This window comes from Cervus elaphus, chromosome 22 (genome assembly GCF_910594005.1).
Source record: "Cervus elaphus chromosome 22, mCerEla1.1, whole genome shotgun sequence".
NCBI lineage: Eukaryota > Metazoa > Chordata > Mammalia > Artiodactyla > Cervidae > Cervus > Cervus elaphus.
Genome location: NC_057836.1, coordinates 53,807,644 through 53,830,856, shown reverse-complemented (window position 1 = coordinate 53,830,856; position 23,213 = coordinate 53,807,644). Strand labels below are relative to the sequence as shown.

General features: G+C 41.0%; 1 protein-coding gene across 1 annotated transcript in view; it reads left to right on the top strand.

The window, feature by feature from the left end:
• Window positions 1–20,246, top strand: part of UTP20 (UTP20 small subunit processome component) — a 91,089-nt gene extending 70,843 nt beyond the window's left edge. Inside the window, exons 44-62 of the mRNA XM_043880658.1 lie at window positions 637–735; window positions 1,378–1,545; window positions 2,894–3,060; window positions 3,741–3,882; window positions 4,755–4,871; window positions 6,267–6,437; window positions 6,669–6,800; window positions 7,461–7,571; window positions 9,353–9,432; window positions 9,865–9,934; window positions 10,056–10,238; window positions 10,954–11,085; window positions 11,566–11,698; window positions 13,463–13,650; window positions 16,126–16,197; window positions 17,824–18,087; window positions 18,291–18,417; window positions 19,516–19,661; window positions 19,906–20,246. Of these exons, the coding sequence (XP_043736593.1) occupies window positions 637–735; window positions 1,378–1,545; window positions 2,894–3,060; window positions 3,741–3,882; window positions 4,755–4,871; window positions 6,267–6,437; window positions 6,669–6,800; window positions 7,461–7,571; window positions 9,353–9,432; window positions 9,865–9,934; window positions 10,056–10,238; window positions 10,954–11,085; window positions 11,566–11,698; window positions 13,463–13,650; window positions 16,126–16,197; window positions 17,824–18,087; window positions 18,291–18,417; window positions 19,516–19,661; window positions 19,906–20,061 (2,658 nt within the window). The 3' untranslated portion in view covers window positions 20,062–20,246. The remainder of the gene's footprint in view (window positions 1–636; window positions 736–1,377; window positions 1,546–2,893; window positions 3,061–3,740; window positions 3,883–4,754; window positions 4,872–6,266; window positions 6,438–6,668; window positions 6,801–7,460; window positions 7,572–9,352; window positions 9,433–9,864; window positions 9,935–10,055; window positions 10,239–10,953; window positions 11,086–11,565; window positions 11,699–13,462; window positions 13,651–16,125; window positions 16,198–17,823; window positions 18,088–18,290; window positions 18,418–19,515; window positions 19,662–19,905) is intronic.
• Window positions 20,247–23,213: the final 2,967 nt, after the last annotated feature.

Sequence of the window (23,213 nt, the reverse complement as noted above, 5' to 3'; positions counted from 1 at the left end):
ATAGTACATGTGAGTAGTAATACAGTGTCTCGCCCATAGTAAGCTCTAAGGAATGCTAGGTGTGATCACTGTTAAGGGCAGAAACTTGTTTTCTTCATGTAGGCTCCTTAATTCAGAGGGTGGTTTTTAAAAGTTCAAGACTTGTGCTATTCTTTATGAACTTCCTAGGTGGTGCTAATAGTAAAGAACCCTCCTACCAATGCAGGAGACATTAGAGACCAGGGTTCAAGCCCTGGGTTGGGAAGATCCCCTGGAGGAGGGCCTGGCAACCCACTCCAGTATTCTGGCCTGGAGAATCCCATGGACAGAGGAGCCCGCTGGGCTCCATAGGGTCATGAAGAGTCTGACACGACTGAAGCGTATTATCATGCATGCTCTTCTTTATAAATGATTGACCTGATTTAGTCACAGTGATAGACCCTGTGCATGTGATGTGTTTCTGAGCATCTTTTCTACAAAAAGACCATTTGGCTAAAGGACTTTAGACACTGATATACGTATGTGTTGTTTAGCAAAGCTTCCTGCAGTGCTGACAGATATATAATCAGAGTGTACCCTTTGTAGTCCTCCTGGATCTTGTTCTTCCTACTGTGGTGTTCCTGACCATCCATACTCTTCTCATACATCTCACTTCAGGTCCATGTGCTGACTTTCACTGTCTATATGTTGCTGCAAGGCCTCACCAACAAGCTACAAGTCGGGAGTTTGGACTCTTGTTTGGATATAATGATTGAGGTAAGATTTAGAGAAAGGAATTCTAATTTTTTTTTTTTAAGAGTTCAAAGAACACAAATCATTTCATAAAATGAGACACAATAATAGCCTATAAACAAACATATGAACATATTAATAAATATAAAACATAAATATGAAACATGAAAATAATGTACTATCTCATCTCTTCGGCTGGCAGAGGTTTAAAAAGCTAAGTTTCAAGTGACATGAGATGGGTGCCCTGCTGTAGGTCCTGAGTTGATATAATCAGGTGTGTGATCTGGGGTTTGTACAAATGTATACTCACCAGAACTGTATGTATAATTGTGGAAAAAAGGGAAATTAAGCTACTTTTGGTAATATCAAAAAAGTCCCTGTATGTGTATTATATAATTATATATGTAAATCTATGTAGTATTCTTTTGTTTTTCATTGGTATAAACCTCGAAGTGTTTCTGTAATTGGTCTCCAAGCTACATTGAAAAAAGTGAAATCTAATAGAAATTTCTATTGTCTAATTTTAATCCAGTCCAATATGCTTTCCTTGACTTCAACAGACCATGCATTTTTGAGACTGCTTATGTTGGCATATCTTGCTTGAGTGTACATAATTACCATTTAGCTTTTTTCTTTTAAAGATTTTTTATTTTTTTCCTTTTAAAGGTTTTTAACCACGAGTTGTTTGGTGCTGTTGCTGAAGAGAAGGAAGTAAAGCAGATCCTCTCCAAAGTCATGGAGGCACGAAGAAGCAAGAGTTATGATTCTTACGAAATCTTGGGCAAGTTTGTAGGAAAAGATCAGGTTACCAAACTTATCCTTCCACTAAAAGAGGTAAGGACTTGAATGTAATATAGGAAATCACCACCTTTCAGTATCTTGAGTTCTTGAAAAGAGCCTTGAACATCATGATTCACTTTAGTACTAAGAACACCCGTACCATGTGTCTGGCAGCCCTGAGATGGGCATTCTGATCCAGGAGCCAGATGTAAACCATGAGATGCAAAAGAAAGGGCAACAAGAATTGAATTATAGGTGAATTACACAGCTGAGTCCCATCAGTAACTAAGAATAGCCTTTGGAGTGAGACTGCTGCTCCCAGACTGCCAAGAGCACGCGCACTGGCGTTTTTGGAACACATCAGTGTTCTTAGCACTGTGCTTCATTACTTCTGATCTGCACAGCCATCCCTGAGATTGACAGTGCTTCCGTCTGACAGATGAGAAAGTTCAGGCTCAAACAGGTAGAAGGAACATGAATAAGGAGAAAAGCCAGGGTTTCATGCCAGATCTTTCTGAAGCTGGAATTTCAAAGCTCACATTCTTTCCATTTTCATTCTGCCTCCTACTGGGCAGGGACTGTAATTTACCTGCCTTCAGAGTGCTCGCTATGCCTGTTGCAAGGGTGAACATTCAGCAAGCATTATTAATTCACTTTATTACAGTTTTACATACTAAACCTAGAGCAAAAAACCCTATCTAATGACGTAAATTAACTAATTCCATGTAAGTCCTAATTGTTCCTAAGGTACATTTAGCTTATCTGAGTCTGATCTAAGAATGTTAGATATGTTTTTAAGATGAAAGAAAGTCAACAAAGCACATGTGTTTCCCATGTAAATTATCAAGTCCCTGCAAGGTAATGAAAGTTCCTAATACCTTGTCCTGTGCAGAGGACTAGCTGTGAGGCGCTGAGGATTTTCCTGGGGTGATGGTGCTGAGTGCCCATTAAGTTCCTCTGATTTGGCCCAGTACCTGATACCCAGCCCTGTGGCTTGGCCGTCATGTGTCTTCATTAGCGCGGTTTCCTGCGAGGAGTGACTGCATGGTGTTGGTATGTTGTGCTTGTCTGTAAACCACCCCACCTAATGCACTTGGAAGGCTGGCACCTTCCAAGTGTCACATCCTATCTCCAGCCCTGTGCCCAGACCTCAACAACAAAGAGAAGACAGAGGAGGCCCAAAATCTCCAGAGGCATACACTAATGGCAATGATTATTTCTGGGGTTGAGGTCATGGGTAAATTTGATTTTATGTTATTCTTATATTTGAAATTTCATTAAGAATGCGTCTTTTTTAATTAGGAAAAACCATATTTTAGAAATAATATATAAAAGAAAATACTGTTATAACAAATCAAAATGCAGTTCTGTCACCTCAGCATGTATTTGTGTTTGCCTTTAGATCTTGCAAAATACCACAAGCTTAAAACTGGCCCGGAAAGTTCACGAAACCTTACGCCGAATCATAGCAGGATTACTTGTAAACCAGGAAATGACAGCGGAATCCATTCTGTTGCTTAGTTATGGTTTGGTCAGCGAAAATCTCCCCCTGTTAACACAGAAAGAAAAGTAAGTTTGAAAAAAGCAACTATCCTTAGGTCCTCACTTCAAATAAGCCATTCAATCCTCAGCATCTTAAGTGGATTCTTAACTGGCTTTAGTAAAAGAAAAAGAGTATATTTATCTGAGCTGTGAGATGGTACTACTTTGTGGTATTCGGACTGAGGTCCTTCCAAGTGATACATGTCAACACAAGATTATTTTTCTGCTGAATGAAGTAGCTGTGAAGGCAACCGATTATTTTAACATTTCTCTGACACCACTTTTTAGATATTTATTCAATCCAAGTTAGAGTAGATTTTAAATATATACTTCTTGTTCTGACCAAACAGAGTCTTAGACCTCCAGAGATTTTTAAATACCTTATTTGTGAACTTTTTTTGGATTTTGCTTCTGGGGTGCTCTAAGAAAGACTCCTTGGCGTTTGTTTTCAGAAATCAAAGGGAGCATCCCTTTGCTGTTCATTTTAACTTAGACGTGCGTTCAGCCCTCTGACCTCTGCTTCTGGGGCTCTAGAAACTTTGATCAGCAACCTGATCATCCCTTCTGTGTCTCGTGGTTAAGGGAGAAAAGCCTCACAGCACATTATTTGGTGCTGGACACTCCTCACAAGAAGGAGACACAGTAGCTTCTGGGGATGCAGCTTACAATGTGTTTGTCTCCACTGGTTTTCATCATTTGATTGACAGAAATCCAGCAACCCCTGCACCAGATCCACGCCTGCCACCCCAGAGCTGTCTTCTGCTCCCCCCAGCTCCAGTTCGAGGCGGACAGAAAGCTGTCGTGAGCAAGAAGACCAACATGCACATATTTGTTGAGTCTGGGCTTCGGGTAAGAATGAACCTTAAGTGAGCCTTGCTGCCCACAGGGAGTCTGTGCCCTTTAATCTTCTGCTGAGTCCCCGGTGCTGCTCATTTCCACTGGACACGCTTTTTACCATCGGTTACGGAATTCGTTTTAAGGTGCATTGGTCCATTTACTGTTTGTTACTTACTTTGATGATAGAACTTTCTCAGAATTAGTGATTCTGACCTAATACAGTGCTTTCACTGTTGCTTTGCCTATGAGTTTGTACCTCTGAACTACTCTTAAATCTTTTTAAAAGATGGTGAGGTTTTAAAAACACAAATTTGATCACTTTATTGTATGTATTTTTTTTCATCCTTTATTGGCTCCCCTTTTCCCAGGAGAGAGCCGTGTCTTTCCTTTGGGCCACAGGGCAATAATAGCCTCACACTGGATGCAGGGCTTCCCTTCAGTTCTCCAGAGTCCCTACACTTTTCCCACCCCAGTACCTCACCATCTATTCCTCCCTCTGCCCAGGTCCCCACAGAACTCTCAAAGCACCCTCCTTTTATAGTGAATTATTCGCTAGAGTCTGTCATCCTGGCCAAGAGCCATCAGGGCAAGAACTCTGCCCATCTTGGTTTATTGCCACATCCTTCATGCTGGGCCAGTGCATAGAATCAAAGTGGATGCTGAGCAATAACCATTTGGTAAATGAACTTCGAATCTCAGCTGCAGGGTGAGCTCCCACCTTCTCCATTTACTGAGACTCTCTCCCAGGTGGTTCCCTTTTCTTTGCACTTTTTATGATTTCAGATAGAAGTGTCTTAACTTTTCACATTAGTCCCTCAAAATCATTTCACCTTAACCTCATTCTTATGCCCAACTAACATGAAGTATTTTTTTAAAACTTCTAGCTGTTGCACCTTAGTCTGAAGACCTCCAAGATCAAGTCTTCAGGTGAAAATGTCATGGAGATGTTGGACCCCTTTGTGTCTCTCCTGGTAGACTGCCTGGGCTCCGTGGACGTGAAGGTGAGAGTCTGTTGCGTCACAGGGCCCGTGTCCTGCAGAATACAAAGCTTATTTCTAGGCTCATGCTTCTCTGGGTGGTTAAGTGTTTAAAGAGATTTACAACAACATGAACCACCTCTGTTCCCTGCATTGAATCGCTCCCTTAACAGCAACTTAGTAACAATGGAGAGCCCTTAATAATTACAAAAGCCCTTCTAAGGCACTTCCCTGGTGGTTCAGTGGTTAAGACCCTGTGCTTCCAGTGCAAGGGTCACAGGTTCAATCCCTGGTTGGGAAGGTCCGCATGCCATTCAGTGAGGCCAAAAAAAGCCCTTCTAGGTACATTAGTTGTTTCGTTTGATCCTCACAGCTTCCTGAGGGCAAGAGGTGCTGTCCCCATGGCAGTGATCATCTCCTTCTCCTTGTCACTACTGCTCACTGCCGTGATTCCTCATAACAGCCCATGAAGCCGTATATTATTAATGCTTCTACTTCAAAGATGAGAACTCCAGGCCTTTAGCTAAGTGACTTGTCACCTATGACAGATCTAGGATGTGAGCCTCAGTCTGTCAGACTCCAAAGCCCACACCTTGCCAACCTTGTCAGATGGCGTGTTTCACAGTAAAGGTGCCAGGAGGTAAAGGAACATCTCTGCAGTCAAACAGGTAATAAGCTGCAGATCTGGGATTGAAGCCCTGGTTTTGTGACTCTTAAGCTCTTTCCTTTGTCTTCATCTGATCCAGACCCATAAGGCCATTCCAGCAATCAGAGTGTAGGTGTCTATTGGGTAGAGCTGAGCCAAGTGAACCAGCTGGTCTAGATAATCTCCAAGGCTCAGGGATCCTTTTGTAGTCACTTGATCCCAGCACATTTCTCTTATCTTTGGCACTCCACATAACTATATCAAATTATAGGTCACAGTTCCCATGCTTAATTTCTGAGTCAGCTATCTGTTCTTTAAATGGCAGAATGGCATCCTTTTTATTGTATTTCTAACACTCTGTAGAGTGTCTTGTGACATAATATAAGCTCAATAAGAATGGATTACATGAAAGAACCATTCTAGAAAATTGGAAAGGCATTTATAATGTGATTTTCAAAAAAAGAAATGCTAAAATTAGCCAGCCCATCTAATCATTTACATAGTAGGTTAAGAATGTGATAAGTGAGCACCTTTTCTCACTTGTTTGGGCTGTACCTTCCATTGTGTGGAGAAGCACTTAAGCTTCTCCAACAGGAAAGAGGAAACTTCCTTATCTTACTCTTACACTTCGGGCATAGTGCTTCCCGAATAGACTGACAGAGCACTTCATTCCTTCAACTCGATTGCCCAGAGTCTGCACAGCCTTGGGTGCTGGATTATTGAGTTTGGTCACTTCATCAGTTGATTGGCTTTTTCTGTTTTTTGTTTTTCAGGTGATCACAGGTGCTTTGCAGTGCCTGATCTGGATCTTGAGGTTCCCCCTGCCGTCTATAGGCACAAAAGCAGAACAGCTGACAAAACACCTTTTCATTCTGCTGAAGGACTATGCAAAGCTTGGGGCAGCCAGGGGCCAGAACTTCCACCTGGTGGTAAATTGTTTCAAGGTGAGATGTTTTCACATGCACTCAGAAAAAGCTGGGACCAAGACTAGCAACATAGTGAATTTTCCTCATCATTTTTATGGTCTTGGTCAAAATTTCTTCCAGATTAGTTTGGTAAGGCCAGAGTGTTAGTATACTGTGTGAAAAAACATTGCTGTTGTATTGAGTCCTCCTCATTCCACTGGATGCTGGTCTGTGAGGTGCTCTGTTAACCTCACTGTTGTTGCCTTGCAGTGTGTGACCATACTTGTGAAGAAAGTGAAGTCGTACCAGATAACTCAAAAGCAGCTTCAGGTTCTACTAGCATATGCTGAGGAGGACATCTATGACACTACAAGACAAGCCACTGCATTTGGTCTTCTGAAGGTATGGCATCACCAGATTGTTGGGCTGTGCAGTGTACGAGCCTCATGTCAGGTATTTAGAACTACATGGAACATAGTGCCCTGACTAGCTGTAGATAGTTCTTATAAAGGTTATTATTTTTTGATTAATTATAAGCTAACATATCTACTTACTAAAATTTTTTTTCCATTTATTTTTATTAGTTGGAGGCTAATTACTTTACAATATTGTAGTGGTTTTTGCCATACATTGACATGAATCAGCTATGGATTTACATGTGTTCCCCATCCCGATCCCCCCTCCCGCCTCCCTGCCCATCCCATCCCTCTGGGTCTTCCCAGTGCACCAGCCCCGAGCACTTGTCTCATGCATCCAACCTGGGCTGGTGATCTGTTTCACCCTAGATAATATACATGTTTCGATGCTATTCTCTCTAAACATCCCACCCTCACTAAAATGTTTGAATGTGAGCTCTATACAAAGGCAGGTACTTTACTTGTACATTTCATAAAATTGACCATTATAACCACTTTTTTAAGCTTATATTCTTTTCCTTTTGGAGATACTTTCATTATATTTGAAAACTGCCTGAGGCTACTTGAACATCAGGTCGGCTTAGTAAACAAGAGGCCATTTGCAGTAAAACATGAAATGAGTATGTCTTCTCGTTTTGTGTTTCAGGCCATTTTATCAAGAAAGTTGTTGGTCCCAGAAATTGATGATGTCATGCGGAAAGTATCCAAGCTGGCAATCTCTGCACAGAGCGAACCTGCCAGAGTCCAGTGCAGACAGGTTTGTGGAGAGAAGTTTTTCCCATGGCGAGGGTCGGGCCAGCCTTCTCTGTTTGGTTTTTAGGTAGAGATGTCAGCACTGCTTGAATTCTGAGGACTTTGTGTCATGCTGTTGTTTGAGACGCAGGAGCCCATTCACATACCAAGTACAGGCCATTCTTCAGTGTAAGGAGCACTTTGAGTATAGCCCTTATGTGGCATATATCAGATGGATGAAGAAATACGTTTGTCTCTGCAGCATGATAACCTGCAAGAAAGATTTCCATATGGTGGTCCACTCAGAGTCCCTATCTGTCCTATAGCAGACACGCACAAAGCAGAAATCCCACGAATGAAAAAAAAAAAAAAGAAATCCCATGAATGATTATTTAATTACAGTCATTGTAAGTTCCATGAGGAAAACAATACTGTCATATTTCTATTTCATCACTTAAAGACACACCATTACTTATATACCTCAGAGAAAGAAAAAACTTTGACATAGTGGTATGATGCCATTCATTGTAAGATATCTCAATTTCAGTCTGATACGTTAAAATGTAGAAAACTGTGCTTCTTAAAATCTACAAAATATGGAAGAACATATGACACAGTGGAAGACCATCTTAGTGGGACAGTGAGGGAAAGCTTTCCTGAGGATTGGCATGTAAGCAGAATTTGAAGGAAGAAATAAGGCTTAGCCTTGCAGGCTGGAAGATGAGCCTTAAGGTAGGTAAGAGCTTAGCTTGTTGAAGGTGAATGAGAGGGGAGGGTGCCAGATATGGCAAGACCTTGTAGTCTTGTTAAATATTTAGGGCTTTGTTCTAAGAATAACAAAAAGTCATTGAAATCAGTAGGCCGAGGAATGACATTAGCAGGTTTGTTTTCATAAAAATCTGTCCTGATATATGACCACGTATCAACACAGGAAATAGAAGGTTCTCAATTGGAAATACGAACTCGGAGTTAAAGGAGGGCCTGGGCTGCCGAGGCTATATTCAGAGGAAGTTTACTTATCTAGGAGGCAGGAGGGCCAGGTGCAGTTTATTAAGCACTAGCTGCACGCCCAGCACTTTACGTACGAAGCCTCTATTTGTAACTTTCCTTCAAAGGAAACAGTACCACCGGTTTATGGTCGAGGGAAAAACAGGCTTTGGAAAGGTTAATGATGTGCCTAGTTCTCACAGCTTATTAATAAAGGAAGTGGAATGATGCAGCAGTTTGGAGGCTCTGAAAGGAGAGCCTTTGGATGTGGACACCCTAGGCATGGGGTTCTGGGACCACCACCTGCGCAAGTTACTTAGCTTCTGTGCCTGTTCCATTCTCTTCATCTGTAAAAGGGGTCGCCTCTGCTGCCCAAGGGAGCATGAGAACCAGCTGAGCAACACTTCACCCCATGCGTGGCACACAGAGGGCATTCAGTGAGTGCAGTGGTTATTAGCACTGTTTCTATTGCTGTTACTGCCCTTCTCACTTCAGGGGAAATGTAGGGTGAGCCACAGTCCATACTCAGCTCACCAAAGCCTCCTTCCAGAGTGAGGAGCTGCCAGGGTGTGAGCTGGAGTTTGGAGCTCTAAGCAGCCAGGCTGACGGTGGGCCAGGACTTGGCTCTTCACCAGGCGGGACCTGAGGAAGTGAGGTGGGCAGAGGGGAGAGGCACAGTTACTGACTCAGGAGGTGGACTTCACCTAATGATCACCCTGCTATTTGTAGCCTACCAGTGTGTCCCAGAAAGCAGGTCAGGAAAAAGGAATCCTGGAGAGACGGGCTCCAAGTACTCTCTTGTGTGATTTCTGTCTCTAGGTTTTTCTGAAATACATTCTTGACTATCCTCTGGGTGACAAACTGCGACCAAACTTGGAATTCATGCTCGCTCAGCTGAAGTAAGTTGGAGTCATAAACCATGCAAGGTAGTGGCGGGGTAGTTCCTTCTCCTTTTAATGTGTGGGCTGTCTTGAAAAGGGCAAAGTCAGAACATAATGGCACATTTTCCCAGGGTGTTATCCTGTGAGCCACTGGCTTGACTGCCAAGCACTGTACATGGCTTCATAGAGCAATTCTGTAAGCTGCTTTTCAGTTCAGTCTGATCATCAGTTGTCCTTAAAGTCTGCTTAGGAGAACACTAAAAATCTAACAATTATATTTTAAACTGCAAAGTAGTCTGATAAGTACCTGTATTAAAGTTGGGAAAATGGAGGTTTTTCCCACTTTTTAAGAAATAGACTGGCACCTTGAGGCAATATTTTAAATTCTTAAAAATAATTATTGGTCAATTTTAAAGTTACTAACAAGTCCTTCTGATGTTCTTACCCTAGTTATGAACATGAGACCGGGAGAGAGTCCGCCTTGGAAATGATTGCTTATCTCTTTGACACGTTCCCTCAGGTACTGTGAATCAGGGAGACAGACTCTTAGCTGTGGCTTCTGGGAGCCATGGGCCTCCTTTGGTAGGACATACGTGAGAACTCTGGTCTCACTGTGCTCATAAGTGTCTGTTTTCTTTTAGGGACTGCTCCATGAGAACTGTGGGATGTTCTTTATTCCTCTCTGTCTCATGATGGTGAACGATGACTCTGCCATGTGTAAGAAGATGGCGTCCATGGCAATCAAATCCTTACTCAGTAAAATCAGCCTTGAGAAGAAAGATTGGCTGTTCGATATGGTTACCACCTGGTTTGGGGCAAAGAAGGTCAGGGTTGCTTATAGTCAAACTGCAAAGAAAATGCTGAGCTTTTGGTGTTTATACTTTAAGAATGCATATTATACATTGTTGAATTAGTTTTTCCCAAGTAGCTTTATTGTTTTTATTTGATTATGGTAATAATATATGCTTGTAGGAAAATTTTAGAAAATATAAGAAGTTATAGAGAGTAACAACAAATAGAGAATAACATAAAAATCACCTGTATTCCTACAACATGGTCAGTGTTGCCCAGTTAACTCCACTACATGAATGTATTATAATTTACATAACCAATCTCCATTGATATCTTTGTTTCCAATTCATCCCCATTGATGAATATCTGCTTATACAATTTATAGAATGTATTTCTTGCCAATAATTGTATCAACTTGCTAAATTTAGCACCATCATCACTGGCCCATCTTTGTGGAATACAAACAACACATCATAACTTAACACTGGCTTTAAAATCAGAATGTGATTTTGGGCAGGGGGCCTAGAACGCTTTTCAGTGGATAATCATGAATACCAATTTTTAAAAATTTTGTTCTAGGGAGATGAAGATTTCTTTGTATTTTTCATGTTAGCTACCAAAAATCCACATCCTGTTGACTTCTGGTATCATAAAGAACTATTGAGGACAGAGTCATAACCACCTTCATTTCACTTTTGGAAACAGCCTCCCAAGTTTATTGTCTTGTGATGGTTTTATTTTCTGTAGCGCTTAAATCGACAACTAGCTGCTCTGATCTGTGGCTTCTTTGTGGAAAGTGAAGGAGTCAATTTTGAGAGAAGACTTGGAATTGTTCTCCCTGTGATTGAAAAGGAGGTTGATCCTGAAAACTTTACAGATGTAAGTTATTTGTTACGGAGTAAAAGTATTGCTTATTTTTGTAGTTTTACTTGAGGTAGTATAGCTAACAGGTTAAGTATTTGTGTCAAAAATTTTTTTTTATTACTAAAAGTAAGAACTCAGTGCAGTTCTATCTTCTTTTATGAAATGAAGATTAAAGTAAGTTATCTTCCATAGTGTATGATGATCAAAATCCCATAAGCCCCTCGGGGACATTTAGCAATGTTTGGAGACAGTTTTGGTTGTCACAGCTGGAGGACAGAAGGGCATTACTGTCATCTAATGGGTAGATGCCAGGAGTATTGGTAAACATCCTCTAATGCACAGCACAGTCCCCCAAAGCAAAGAATTACCTGACCAAAATGTCAGCAGTGTTGTGCTTAAGAAACCCTGCTATAGATGTACATCCTGGAGTAAAAATGTCCATAAAATACTTTGAAATTATTGTCTTAATTAATTTAACATTCTTCCTACTTTTAGATCATGGAAGAGACTGAAGAAAAAGCTGCAGATCGCCTTCTGTTCAGCTTTCTTGTACTGATAAGTAAACTCATCAAGGAATGTAATATCATTCAGTTTACCAAGCCCTCTGAAACTCTGAGTAAAATCTGGAGTGAGTATTTCCTTTTTCTTTAAAAATAAACACATTAGAAATATGTAATATCAGGGGGAAAGTTCATAAGAAAAAGATTTAAAAGGCCTTTCAGATTGATTACAGTGAAAGTATTTTTTCCTGGGAGAAAAAGCAAATTATATAATCTCATAAATAATATATTTCATTTATAAATAAAAAAATTAATTATGTTAATTATTGTTTAGTTGCTAAGTATTGTCTGACTCTTGTGACCCCATGGACTGTAGCCCTCCAGGCTGCAACTCTGTCTATGAGATTTCCCAGGCAAGAATACTGGAGAGGGTTGCCATTTTCTTCTCCAGGGGATCTTCCTGACCCAGGGATCAAACCTGTATCTCCTGCATCACACGTGGATTCCTTACCACTGGGCCACCAATTTATGTTAATTATGGAGGAGTAAAAGAAAGGAAGAAGTTTCCCAAAGTCCTCCTTGCTACTTACTTGTTACACATTTCCATCCAGTCTTCCTTTTGTCAAATAGCCATAGGGTTTTTTTGAGGTTGCCTAATTCCATATAAACTTTTATATCCTGTTTATATTTAAGTAAGCATATTATATATATAACATATTTAGTATATATCCTTCTAATTGGCTATAAATAATCCATTGTGTGTAAATGTGCCCTAATTTACAAAATCATTTCATTGCTATAGGAATATTTGTTATGTAACACTCTTTAAATAAAAAATAAGATCCTAGAATTATTAACATTTTAGCTTTGATTAATCAAAACTAAATACTAGGAAAAAGACACTGCAGTGAATGCTTTAAATAACCATTTGTTTCAAGAGAACTCATGATTTTATGAGAAAGACAATCCAGTTACTAAGTTACTGTATAACCTACTCTGGTATGGCTCCTTTGAGGTATTGCAAAGGTTCATATAAAAAATAAATGAAAAAAAAAATAATAATAATAAAATAAGCAAAAAAACACAAAGTGAATTTTGCTTGAATAAAAAAAAGTAAAACCATCTTTATGAAATATAGCATAGACTAAAATTCAGATATGACATGGATCATTCAAAATTTTAGTCCTGTTGCCCAACACAAGGCTTTTCTATTGTAATTCCCAAGTGTGGTACATGGAGAGTGGCCCTGAGAGGAGCGTAAGGGTATGAGCTTTAAGGGTGCACAGTGAAGATCCTTTAAGAGGTCATATTGAAGGATATGAGCTTTGGGGCCAGGCTTGGTTCTGCCTGTTACAGCTTGGCACATTACTTAGCCCCCTCTGGAACTATAAACTGGGAATGACAATTCCAACCTCACAGAACTGTTGTGAGGTCTAAATGAGCTAATATGTGTAACACCCTTAGCCTATGGCTGGCACACAGAATGCCTCAATAAATGATACCTTTCCAGTCAAATACTTGATGCCACTGATTTCAGCAGTTAGGAGAAATGAGTGTGTACCCATATATATATTTATATTAATTTTAACTTGAAATTGCAGTTGTTAATGCTACCTTACCTCCTTGAATCTGAAGCTAAGTTCTTATGAAACTGACCTGTTTTTAGGCTTACTCAGATCTCTCTTCTCATGTCATTTCCCATGGTAGGAGTTGGTTCTCTAGTTATTTCAGTCTCCACCTCACTTCTGAGAAGCAGGGACTATTTTGTTCATCTTTGGTTCCTAAATTCAGGCACATAATAGATACTCAAGAAATGCCGACATTAGTCGTGCTCACCACCACAGAGTCAGGAAAGCCTTGAGACGCCTGAGAATGTGTTTTGGCTCCGTCAGGTCACGTGCACGCCCACTTGAGATACCCGCACAGCTGGGTGTGGCTCACAGCAGCCCAGATTTTTGGATTGCTCTTTGCCTCCTGCCAACCTGAGGAACTTATCAGGAAACGGCGTGTCAAAAAAACTAAAAAGAAAGTCTCGGAACCTGTTGCAATCCGCTTCCTAACAACTGACCTTGAGCAAAAGGTAAGTTTCCTCTAACACCTTTTCCTTCCCTCATCTTCGTGAGGTATTCATTCTGGTTCATGTTACTATCTTGGGGTTGGCCCTTGGGAGGAACTCTTCATCAACAACCTGATGCACATGTGGATCCACACGAGTGTTAGTAACTAGAGAGGGGTCACCTTCAAGGCCAAAGTTTTTTGAAGAAAAATTTTAGACCACTAATCAGATTTTTTATTTGCTTATTTAGCATATTTATTCTCCATTACATATTTAAGTTCTTTATCAGTGCTGGAAAGTAAGATATTATCTGTCGTGCCTCCTTCATAACCTTGTTGGTGCCTCAGTGAGATCATCATGTTCATGAAAATGTTAGGCAGGGACCATGTTATATCTGTCTCCCATGTCTTAGGGCCTAGCACGACACCTGGCTTATAGTGGGAACGCCATAAACATTAAATGAGTGGAGGATCAGTTCAGTTCAGTCAGTCAGTTGTGTCAGACTCTTTGTGACCCCATGGACTGCAGCACGCCAGGCCCCCCTGTCCATCACCAACTCCCAGAGTTTACTCAAACTCATGTCCATTGAGTTGGTGATGCCATCCAGCCATCTCATCCTCTGCTGTCCCCTTCTCCTCCTGCCTTCAGTCTTTTCCAGCATCAGAGTCTTTTCAAATGAGTCAGTTCTTCATATCAGGTGGCCAAAGTACTGGAGTTTCAGCTTCAGCATTACTCCTTCCAATGAATATTCAGGACTGATTTCCTTTAGGATGGACTGGTTGGATCTCCTTGCAGTCCAAGGGACTCTCAAGAGTCTTCTCCAACACCACAGTTCAAAAGCATCAATTCTTCAGCTCTTGGCTTTCTTTATAGTCCAACTCTCACATGACTCCTGGAAAAACCATAGCTTTGACAAGATGGACCTTTGTTGGCAAAGTAATGTCTCTGCTTTTTGATATGCTCTCTAGGTTGGTCTTAGTTTTTCTTCCAAGAAGCAAGTGTCTTTTAATTTCATGGCTGCAGTCACCATCTGCAGTGATTTTGGAGCTCCAAGAAGTAAAGTCTGCCACTGTTTCCAGTTTCCCCATCTATTTGCCATGAAGTGATGGGACCGGATGCCATGATCTTAGTTTTCTGAATGTTGAGCTTTAAGCCAACTTTTTCACTCTCCTCTTCACTTTCATCAAGAGGCTCTTTAGTTCTTCTTCCCTTTCTGCCATAAGGGTGGTGTCATCTGCATATCTGAGGTTATTGAGATTTCTCCCAGCAATCTTGATTCCAGCTTGTGCTTCATCCAGCCCAGCATTTCTCATGATGTACTCTGCATATAAGTTAAATAAGCAGGGTGACAATATACAGCCTTGACGTACTCCTTTCCCAATTTGGAACCAGTCTGTTGTTCCATATCTGGTTCTAACTGTTGCTTCTTGACCTGCATACAGATTTCTCAAGAGGTCAGGTGGTCTGGTATTCCCATCTCTTGAGTTTTCCACAGTTTGTTGTGATCCACACAGTCAAAGGCTTTGGCATAGTCAATAAAGCAGAAATAGTTTTTCTGGAATTCTGTTGCTTTTTCTGTGATCCAGCAGATGTTGGCAATTGGATCTCTGGTTCCTCTGCCTTTTCTAAATCCAGCTTGAACATCTGGAAGTTCATGGTTCACGTGTTGTTGAAGCCTGGCTTGGAGAATTTTGAGCATTACTTTGCTAGCATGTGAGATGAGTGCAATTGTGCGGTAGTCTGAACATTCTTTGGCATTGCCTTTCTTTGGGATTGGAATGAAAACTGACCTTTTCCAGTTCTGTGGCCACTGCTGAGTTTTCCAAGTTTGCTGGTATATTGAGTGCAGCACTTTCACAGCATCATCTTTCAGGATTTGAAATAGCTCAGCTGGAATTCCATCACCTCCACTAGCTTTGTTCATAGTGATGCTTCCTAAGGCCCACTTGACTTCGCATTCCAGGATATCTGGCTCTAAGTGAGTGATCACACCATCATCATTATCTGGGCCATGAAGGTGTTTTTTGTACAGTTCTTCTGTGTATTCTTGCCACTTCTTCTTAATCTCTTCTGCTTCTGTTAGGTCCATACCATTTCTGTCCTTTATTGTGCCCATCTTTGCATGAAATGTTCCCTTGGTACATTTCAAGTAACTATAATAGTGCAACTAAGGTAGCAGATTTTTCTTAGGGGAGGTAGAGGGGAGGATGGAAGAAAAGAAAAGAGGAAGGGAAAGTATTTGAAGGTTGTAAAGTTGTCTACCAGTAATCTAAAGATTATGATTTATCTCTCCCCATGTCCTTTAGCTAAAATGCTTATGACAGATAGAAGGGAACATCTAATTTCTGCTCATGAACCTTTCTTCTCCAGATCTATGCAGGTGGTCATTCAGAGAAAAATCTGCTACCTTAGTTGCATTATTACAGTTACTTAAAGTTTTTCAAAAACAGTCAGGAATACCCTGTGTTGTGTCTGCCAATGTCCATTTTCTTTTCACAGATGAAAAGTATCTCCCTAGCCTCTTGCCATCAGTTGCACTCCAAATTCTTGGACCAGTCTCTAGGAGAGCAGGTGAGTATTATAATCCTTCCAGTTAAATATAAGGGACCTATGCCACCAACAGTATAGGAGTAAGCTCACATTTGGTTTTTGTTTTTCCTAGTTAAGTCTTGGGGAATTAAATGAAATATAAATGAACAATTATATACATGATCAATTAGGCACACATATTTAATCGACTCGAGTCCATACTGGGATTACTCCTGGCTCTGTTTAAAATTACCAGTAAAAATGGTACATTTGGGGGCTTTGCTGGTGGTCCAGTGATTAAGACTGTGCTCCCAATGCAGGGGGAATGGATAGCAAAGTGAGGCCAAAGAACTCATGCCAGGGTGGACAGTGGGTGGGGTCTCACACAGTGTATTTTAGTAGAGGCTGATAAACCATACATACTCAGGACAGGTAGGAAGAGATTGACTAATACTGACCCAGGATGAACGAAATTATGGATTTTAGTTCACCTTAATCTTGTAGTTAACAATGTGGAGTGGTTGTTAAGGGGGAAAAGGCCTCCAAATCTGGTACTGTCCTCACAAAGGCCCAGCTTCCAGAAGGAAGTGATCCTCTTGGCATTAACTCTTGATGGCCAGGCTAGTCTTGGACAGCGTGTAGTATCTGAGTACCACGTTTGGGGGAACTTCAGGCACATAGCTCCTCTAGAGGCACACAGCAGCCTCTCCTGGCTACTCCTCTGTTGAGTGGCCAGGATGGCGAAGGAGTTCAAAACCGACTTGATTTCCTCCTCCACACAACAGGTGTGAAATACCCACACCAGAGATTTCATAGATGTCCCAAGATTAGGATTTGATAAATGGGTCCATTATTACAAGACTGAAAGTACCACCCCTGGGCAGTTTAGTTTAATGGGATATGTGGGAAAGAAGAGGCTCAGTATACAAGAACTTGGGCTTGAATTCCAAAGACCTTTGACTTCTGGCTGACCACTTTGTCTTTGGGTGAGATTCAGCAACTCTGTGCCTGCCTTGGTTTTCTCTGCTGATAACAGTACTTGATGTGCTCAGTTGTGTCTGACTTTTTGCAACCCCATGGACTGTAGCCTGCTAAGTTCCTCTGCCCATAGATTCTCCAGGCAAGAATACTAGAGCGGGTCGCATCTCCTGCTCCAGGGGATCTTCCTGACCCATGGATCAAACCCATGTCTGTTGCGTCTCCGCATTGGCAGGCAGACTCTAGTGCCACCTGGAAAGCCCAGCAGTACCTGATAGGGGTATTTTAAAGTTGAATTGGAATGTATACAAAGCAACTAGTCAGTGCTCAAAAAATGAAAATTGTTACTTCTGTGAAGACTAGAGGAAGGAATTTAATGGAATGAGGATGAAAGCCTCTTGAAAAATAGTAAATGGATGGTCCAGAATGAAATTACTCAGTGGGACCTTAAAGAACAAAAGTAGGCCAAATGGATAAAAGTTACATGGAAGTAGATTTGGACACACTGTAGGGTAAACTGAATTTTTACAAAACGGGACTGCTCAAGAATATTGGAATACCAGTTTTTTATTGTCTAATTGTAGGATAGCTGTTTTAGCTTCTGCTTTACCAAGCCATATTTACTGCAAAATCAGAATCTAATTCTTACCTTTCCCCTCTCCCCCCCTCCCCACACCCCTTTTTTCTAAGGTTGTTAAGAATTTGTTGTTTGTAGCCAAAGTCTTATATTTACTGGAACCTGATTCTGGGGATAAGCAAGGGGACATAAAAGAAGACATGGAAGAACAGGAAGTTTTCGGTGATGGCACGGCCAGAGAGGGTGTGGAAGAACACAAGGCGTGTGCAGATGAGAAGGAAGAGCACGGCAAGCCAGCCACACTGCTCTGGCTGATCCAGAAACTGTCCCGGATCGCAACAGTGGAAGCTGCTTATTCACCTAGAAACCCCTTAAAGGTGTGGTGCATATGCAAAATGCCTGAAAGCAGTCTTTTTTTTCTTTTTTTTTTTTTTAATTTTAATGATACTAGCTATCCTCCCAAGTCCCTAGAACCTTTTGAACCCAGAACTGTAGCATAATATCTGCTCCTAAATAGACCTTGTTTTCTAAGTTAACTCTGTAGCTACAAGTACAAAAGAAAAATGATCTGTACTTTCAGAGAACATGCATCTTTAAATTTCTCGGAGCCATAGCAATGGACCTTGGAATAGACAAGGTGAAGCCGTACCTCCCAGTGATCATAGCGCCTTTGTTCCGGGAACTGAACAGCACCTATTCAGAGCAGGGTAATTCTGCGTCCTTTTCTACATGTTAAAATACCTATCTTCTCTCCTGAATGCTTCCTTCTTCTTTTCTGTCCTCCCTTTCTGCCAGAGTTTAACAAAGAAAACTTGCCTAGGTATCAAGGCAACAGCAAACAAATAAGGCATATTTGTGTTATTTTTCACTATCTTCTATATGCTTTCTTGTGTCTAAGAGTGAAGGTTTCTCTCCTAAAGGATGATGTTTTTAACTCCTAAGTGTAGATTAAATATTAAAAGAAAACCAATTTGGGGTGGTTCTAAACCTCACAGTGCTGTGGACAATAATGAACAAATTTCACTATAGTCTCTTAAGAATTATAAGGCAGAACTATCAAATAGTTTTTAGTTCAGATGTTTTCATTTTTCCCAGGATATTTTCTTGCCTGGTTCATTTGGTACCTTTCCCTCAGTGATCCTTAAGTTATCTCTTTTGGTAACAGGACTAGTGGAAAGCAAGGGAGTAAAGTGAATGTTAAGAGTTTTAAAGTATTAACAAATGAAGTAAATGTCAAAACAGGAGCTGTCTTATTCCTACAACCCTGAGAGTTTCCTTAGAGTAGGTCAGGTTGGCTTTGGCTCTCAACCAGCACTCACTGAGCACCGAATATTTGTCAGGCACTGGTGGTTAACAGAGTCTTTGATTCCGTGCCCCCACCCCACCCCCCGCCCCAAAAAGAAGAGGTTACAGCCAGAGCCAAGCCTCTGTGACCCATGAATTAGAGAGGACCTAGAGATACATGCTTACCTTTCTTTGCCACCATCTGCACAGACCTGAGCAGGCTAATAAAGGTAACACAAAACATTTGTCCAGTTCTCAAATTACTTGAATGTCTTCTGAGCCAGGATCCCCGTGGGAAAGTGTTTCATGGTCTCTGATCTCTTGCCGCATCCTTGAGGAGGAGGTGCCTTGGAACGCTGTGTCCAACATTTCTGCTTATTCCCCTATCTCAGGAACTCAGAGACAAAGAGACTAGCTTTTAGATCAGTGTTTAATGCTGAAGTAATGCATGTTAATTTTGTAGATGTTCAAATATGTCCTTTCCTGTGTGTTCCTGATTGTTACTCTCTGTGTGTCATTAGACCCTTCACTGAAGAATCTATCCCAGGAAATCATAGAACTACTGAAAAAGCTGGTCGGGCTCGAGAGTTTCTCATTAGCCTTTGCCTCTGTACAGAAACAGGCTACTGAGAAAAGGGCACTCCGGAAAAAGAGAAAGGCTTTGGAGGTAGGCTTGCTGCTTGAAATCGACCTGTTCATTGGACTTAACTATTTTTAACCAGGCGTGTGTGCATGTGTGTGTCATACTTGCTCAGGGGGGGGAAGAGAAATTGGCTGTGTTTGAGAGGTGGGACTTTATAGCTGGGGCTCCAGATTTTGTGATTTTCAAAAATGGTCCATTTCTGCATTTGATTTTTATTGGTTTAACATTTACTTTAAAAGTAATACAAAATTTCTATTCTCTTTTCAAGTTTGTAACTAATCCTGATATTGCTGCCAAGAAAAAGCTGAAGAAACACAAAAACAAAAGTGAAGCAAAGAAGAGAAAGATTGAGTTCCTGCGTCCAGGCTATAAGGCCAAAAGACAAAAGAGCCACAGCCTGAAAGATTTAGCAATGGTGGAGTAAAGTGTTCCCTGTGCTAACAGTGTCCTGTGCTAACAGTGTCCAAATTTACCCTAAACATGAACTTTCTGGTCTACCTGCTGGTCCAAAATCATAGCAGGTTTTATTATTTAAACTTTGGCATAGATTGTATAATATTATACAGTTTAATATAATTTGTTTGTTTTTAATTAAAATATTTCATACTACTACTGTATCTTCACTGTCTAAAAAGCATTTGACACTAATGATAGTTTTAAAATGTACTTTTCTTTTTAAAAATACCCATTAAAATAGCAAGACAACAGGTAGAAGAAGTTAGGAGTAAATCAAGCAGATGATTTGCAAAATTACAAAATTTTATATAGATATATACAGATATATATACCCATTTGAATGCAGAGTTCCAGAGAATAGCAAGGAGACACAAAAAAGCCTTCCTCAGTGATCAGTGCAAAGAAAAAGAGGAAAACAGTAGAATGGGAAAGACCAGAGCTCTCTTCAAGAAAATAAGAGATACCAAGGGAGCATTTCATGCAAAGATGGCCTCAATAAAGGACAGAAATAGTATGGACCTAACAGAAGCAGAAGATATTAAGAAGAGGTGGTAAGAATACACAGAAGAACTATACAAAAAAGATCTTAATGACTCAGATAACCATGATGGTGTGATCACTCACCTACAGCCAGACGTCCTGGAATGCAAAGTCAAGTGGGCCTTAGGAAGCATCACTATGAACAAAGCATCACTATGAATTCCAGCTGAGCTATTTCAAATCCTAAAAGATGATGCTTTGAAAGTGCTGCGCTCAATATGCCAGCAAATTTGGAAAACTCAGCAGTGGCCACAGGACTGGAAAAGGTCAGTTTTCATTCCAATCCCAAAGAAAGGCAATGCCAAAGAATGCTCAAACTACCACACAACTGCACTCATCTCACACGCTAGCAAAGTAATGCTCAAAATTCTCCAAGCCAGGCTTCAGCAATACGTGAACCATGAACTTCCAGATGTTCAAGCCAGATTTAGGAAAGGCAGGGGAACCAGAGATCAGATAGCCAGCATCCATTGGATCATAGAAAAACCAAGAGAATTCCATGTAAACATCTGCTTTATTGATTAAGCCAAAGCCTTTGACTGTATAGATCACAATAAACTATGGAAAATTCTGAAAGAGATGGGAATACTAGACCACCTGACCTGCCTCTTGAGAAATCTGTATGCAGGTCAAGAAGCAACAGTTAGAACCGGACATGGAACAACAGATTGGTTTCAGATTGGGAAAGGAGTACGTCAAGGCTGTATATTGTCACCCTGCTTATTTAACTGATACACAGAGTACATCGTGTGAAATGCTGGGCTGGATGAAGCACAAGCTGGAATCAAGATAGCTGGGAAAAATCTTGATAACCTCAGATATGTAGATGACACCACTCTTATGGCAGAGAGGGAGGAAGAACTAAAGAGCCTCTTGATGAAAGTGAAGAGGAGAGTGAAAAAGTTGGCTTAAAGCTCAATATTCAGAAAACTGAGATCATGGCATCTGGTCCCATCACTTCATGACAAATAGATGGGGCAACAATGGAAACAGTGACAGACTTTATTTTGGGGGGCTCCAAAGTCACTGCAGATGGTGACTGCAGCCATGAAATTAAGACACTTGCTCCTTGGAAGAAAAACTATGACCAACCTAGACAGCATATTAAAAAGCAGAGACATTACTTTGCCAACAAAGGTCTGTCTAGTCAAAGCTATTTTTTTCCAGTAGTCATGTGTGGATGTGAGAAGTTGGACTATAAAGAAAGCTGAGGGCCAAAGAATTGATGCTTTTGAACTGTGATATTGGAGAAGACTCTTGAGAGTCCCTTGGACTACAAGGAGATCTAGTCAGTCCATCCTAAAGGAAGTCAGTCCTGAATATTCATTGGAAGGACTGATGCTGAAGCTGAAACTCCAGTACTGATGTGAAGAACTGACTCACCAGAAAAGACCCTGATGCTGGGAAAGATTGAAGGCAGGAGGAGAAGGGAACGACAGGATGAGATGGTTGGATGGCATCACCGACTCAATGGACATGAATGTGAGCAAGCTCTGGGAGTTGGTGATGGACGGGGAGGCCTGGTGTGCTGCTGTCCATGGGGTTGCAAAGAGTCAGACACAACTGAGCGACTGCTGAGCTGAAAACGTGAGCATTAAGAAAGACCTGGACAAATGGAGAAGTTTCACTACATTCATGGGTAGGAAGATTTAGTATCATAAGTTGCTAGTTCTTCCCCAGTTGGAAACCTGTAGTTAAATACAAATCGGAGCAAAATCCCAAAGAAGTTCTTCATATTATCCCAACAAGCTGATTCTAAAATGTACATGGAAGAATAGTAAGTTGAAAATAGCCATGATACTCTTAAAAAAGGAAAATAGGGTGAGGGGCTTGCCCTGTCAGATGATGAAAAATAAGACAAAAAGTGCTATCTAGAGAGGGATGATGTGATAAAAATTAAGAACTTCTATTTACAAGAAGACACAGCTGGGACGTGGTATGTACCCTGTACTGATAAAGGATTAATAGTACCCAGGCTATGTAAGAAATACCTATAATCAACGAAGATAACACAGTTGAAAAAGTGGCAAAATACAGAAATAGGCGTTGCAGAGGAAATGTAAGTGGCCCTCTAGCCCAGTTAGCAAATAGGCTCTTAAGGTACTTCTGTACTGGTTAGCAAGTCCTTGCCGTGAGACCACCTGGTGGTGGCGCTCATGAGCTTCAGAACGGCCACCCTGGCTTGGCGAGGGCCTGGACACCACTGTCTCCCCAACCAGAGATGAAAGGGCTACAGCCTGCACCAGTAGGGTCAGAGTATCAGCTGTGTCTGCTAGTTACTTTTTTTGAGTCACTCCTGTATTAACCTTGTTAGTAATCAGGAAAATGCAGATTAACATGTAAATGAAACTCCATTTTGAACCCTTCAGATTAACAAGGCTGACACCACCAAATGTTGACAAGCGTGGTGGAGGAAAGGGAACTTTTTTTATAAAACACTTTGGAAAACAGTCTGGCATTATCTTGTTCAACCATATGGTATCTTTTGCCTCTCTACACTTGATGTATTAAACAGAAGCAATATACTTTAGTATCCAATACATTTGGAAGGGTAGGGGGAGGAAAAAGCATCCTACACTT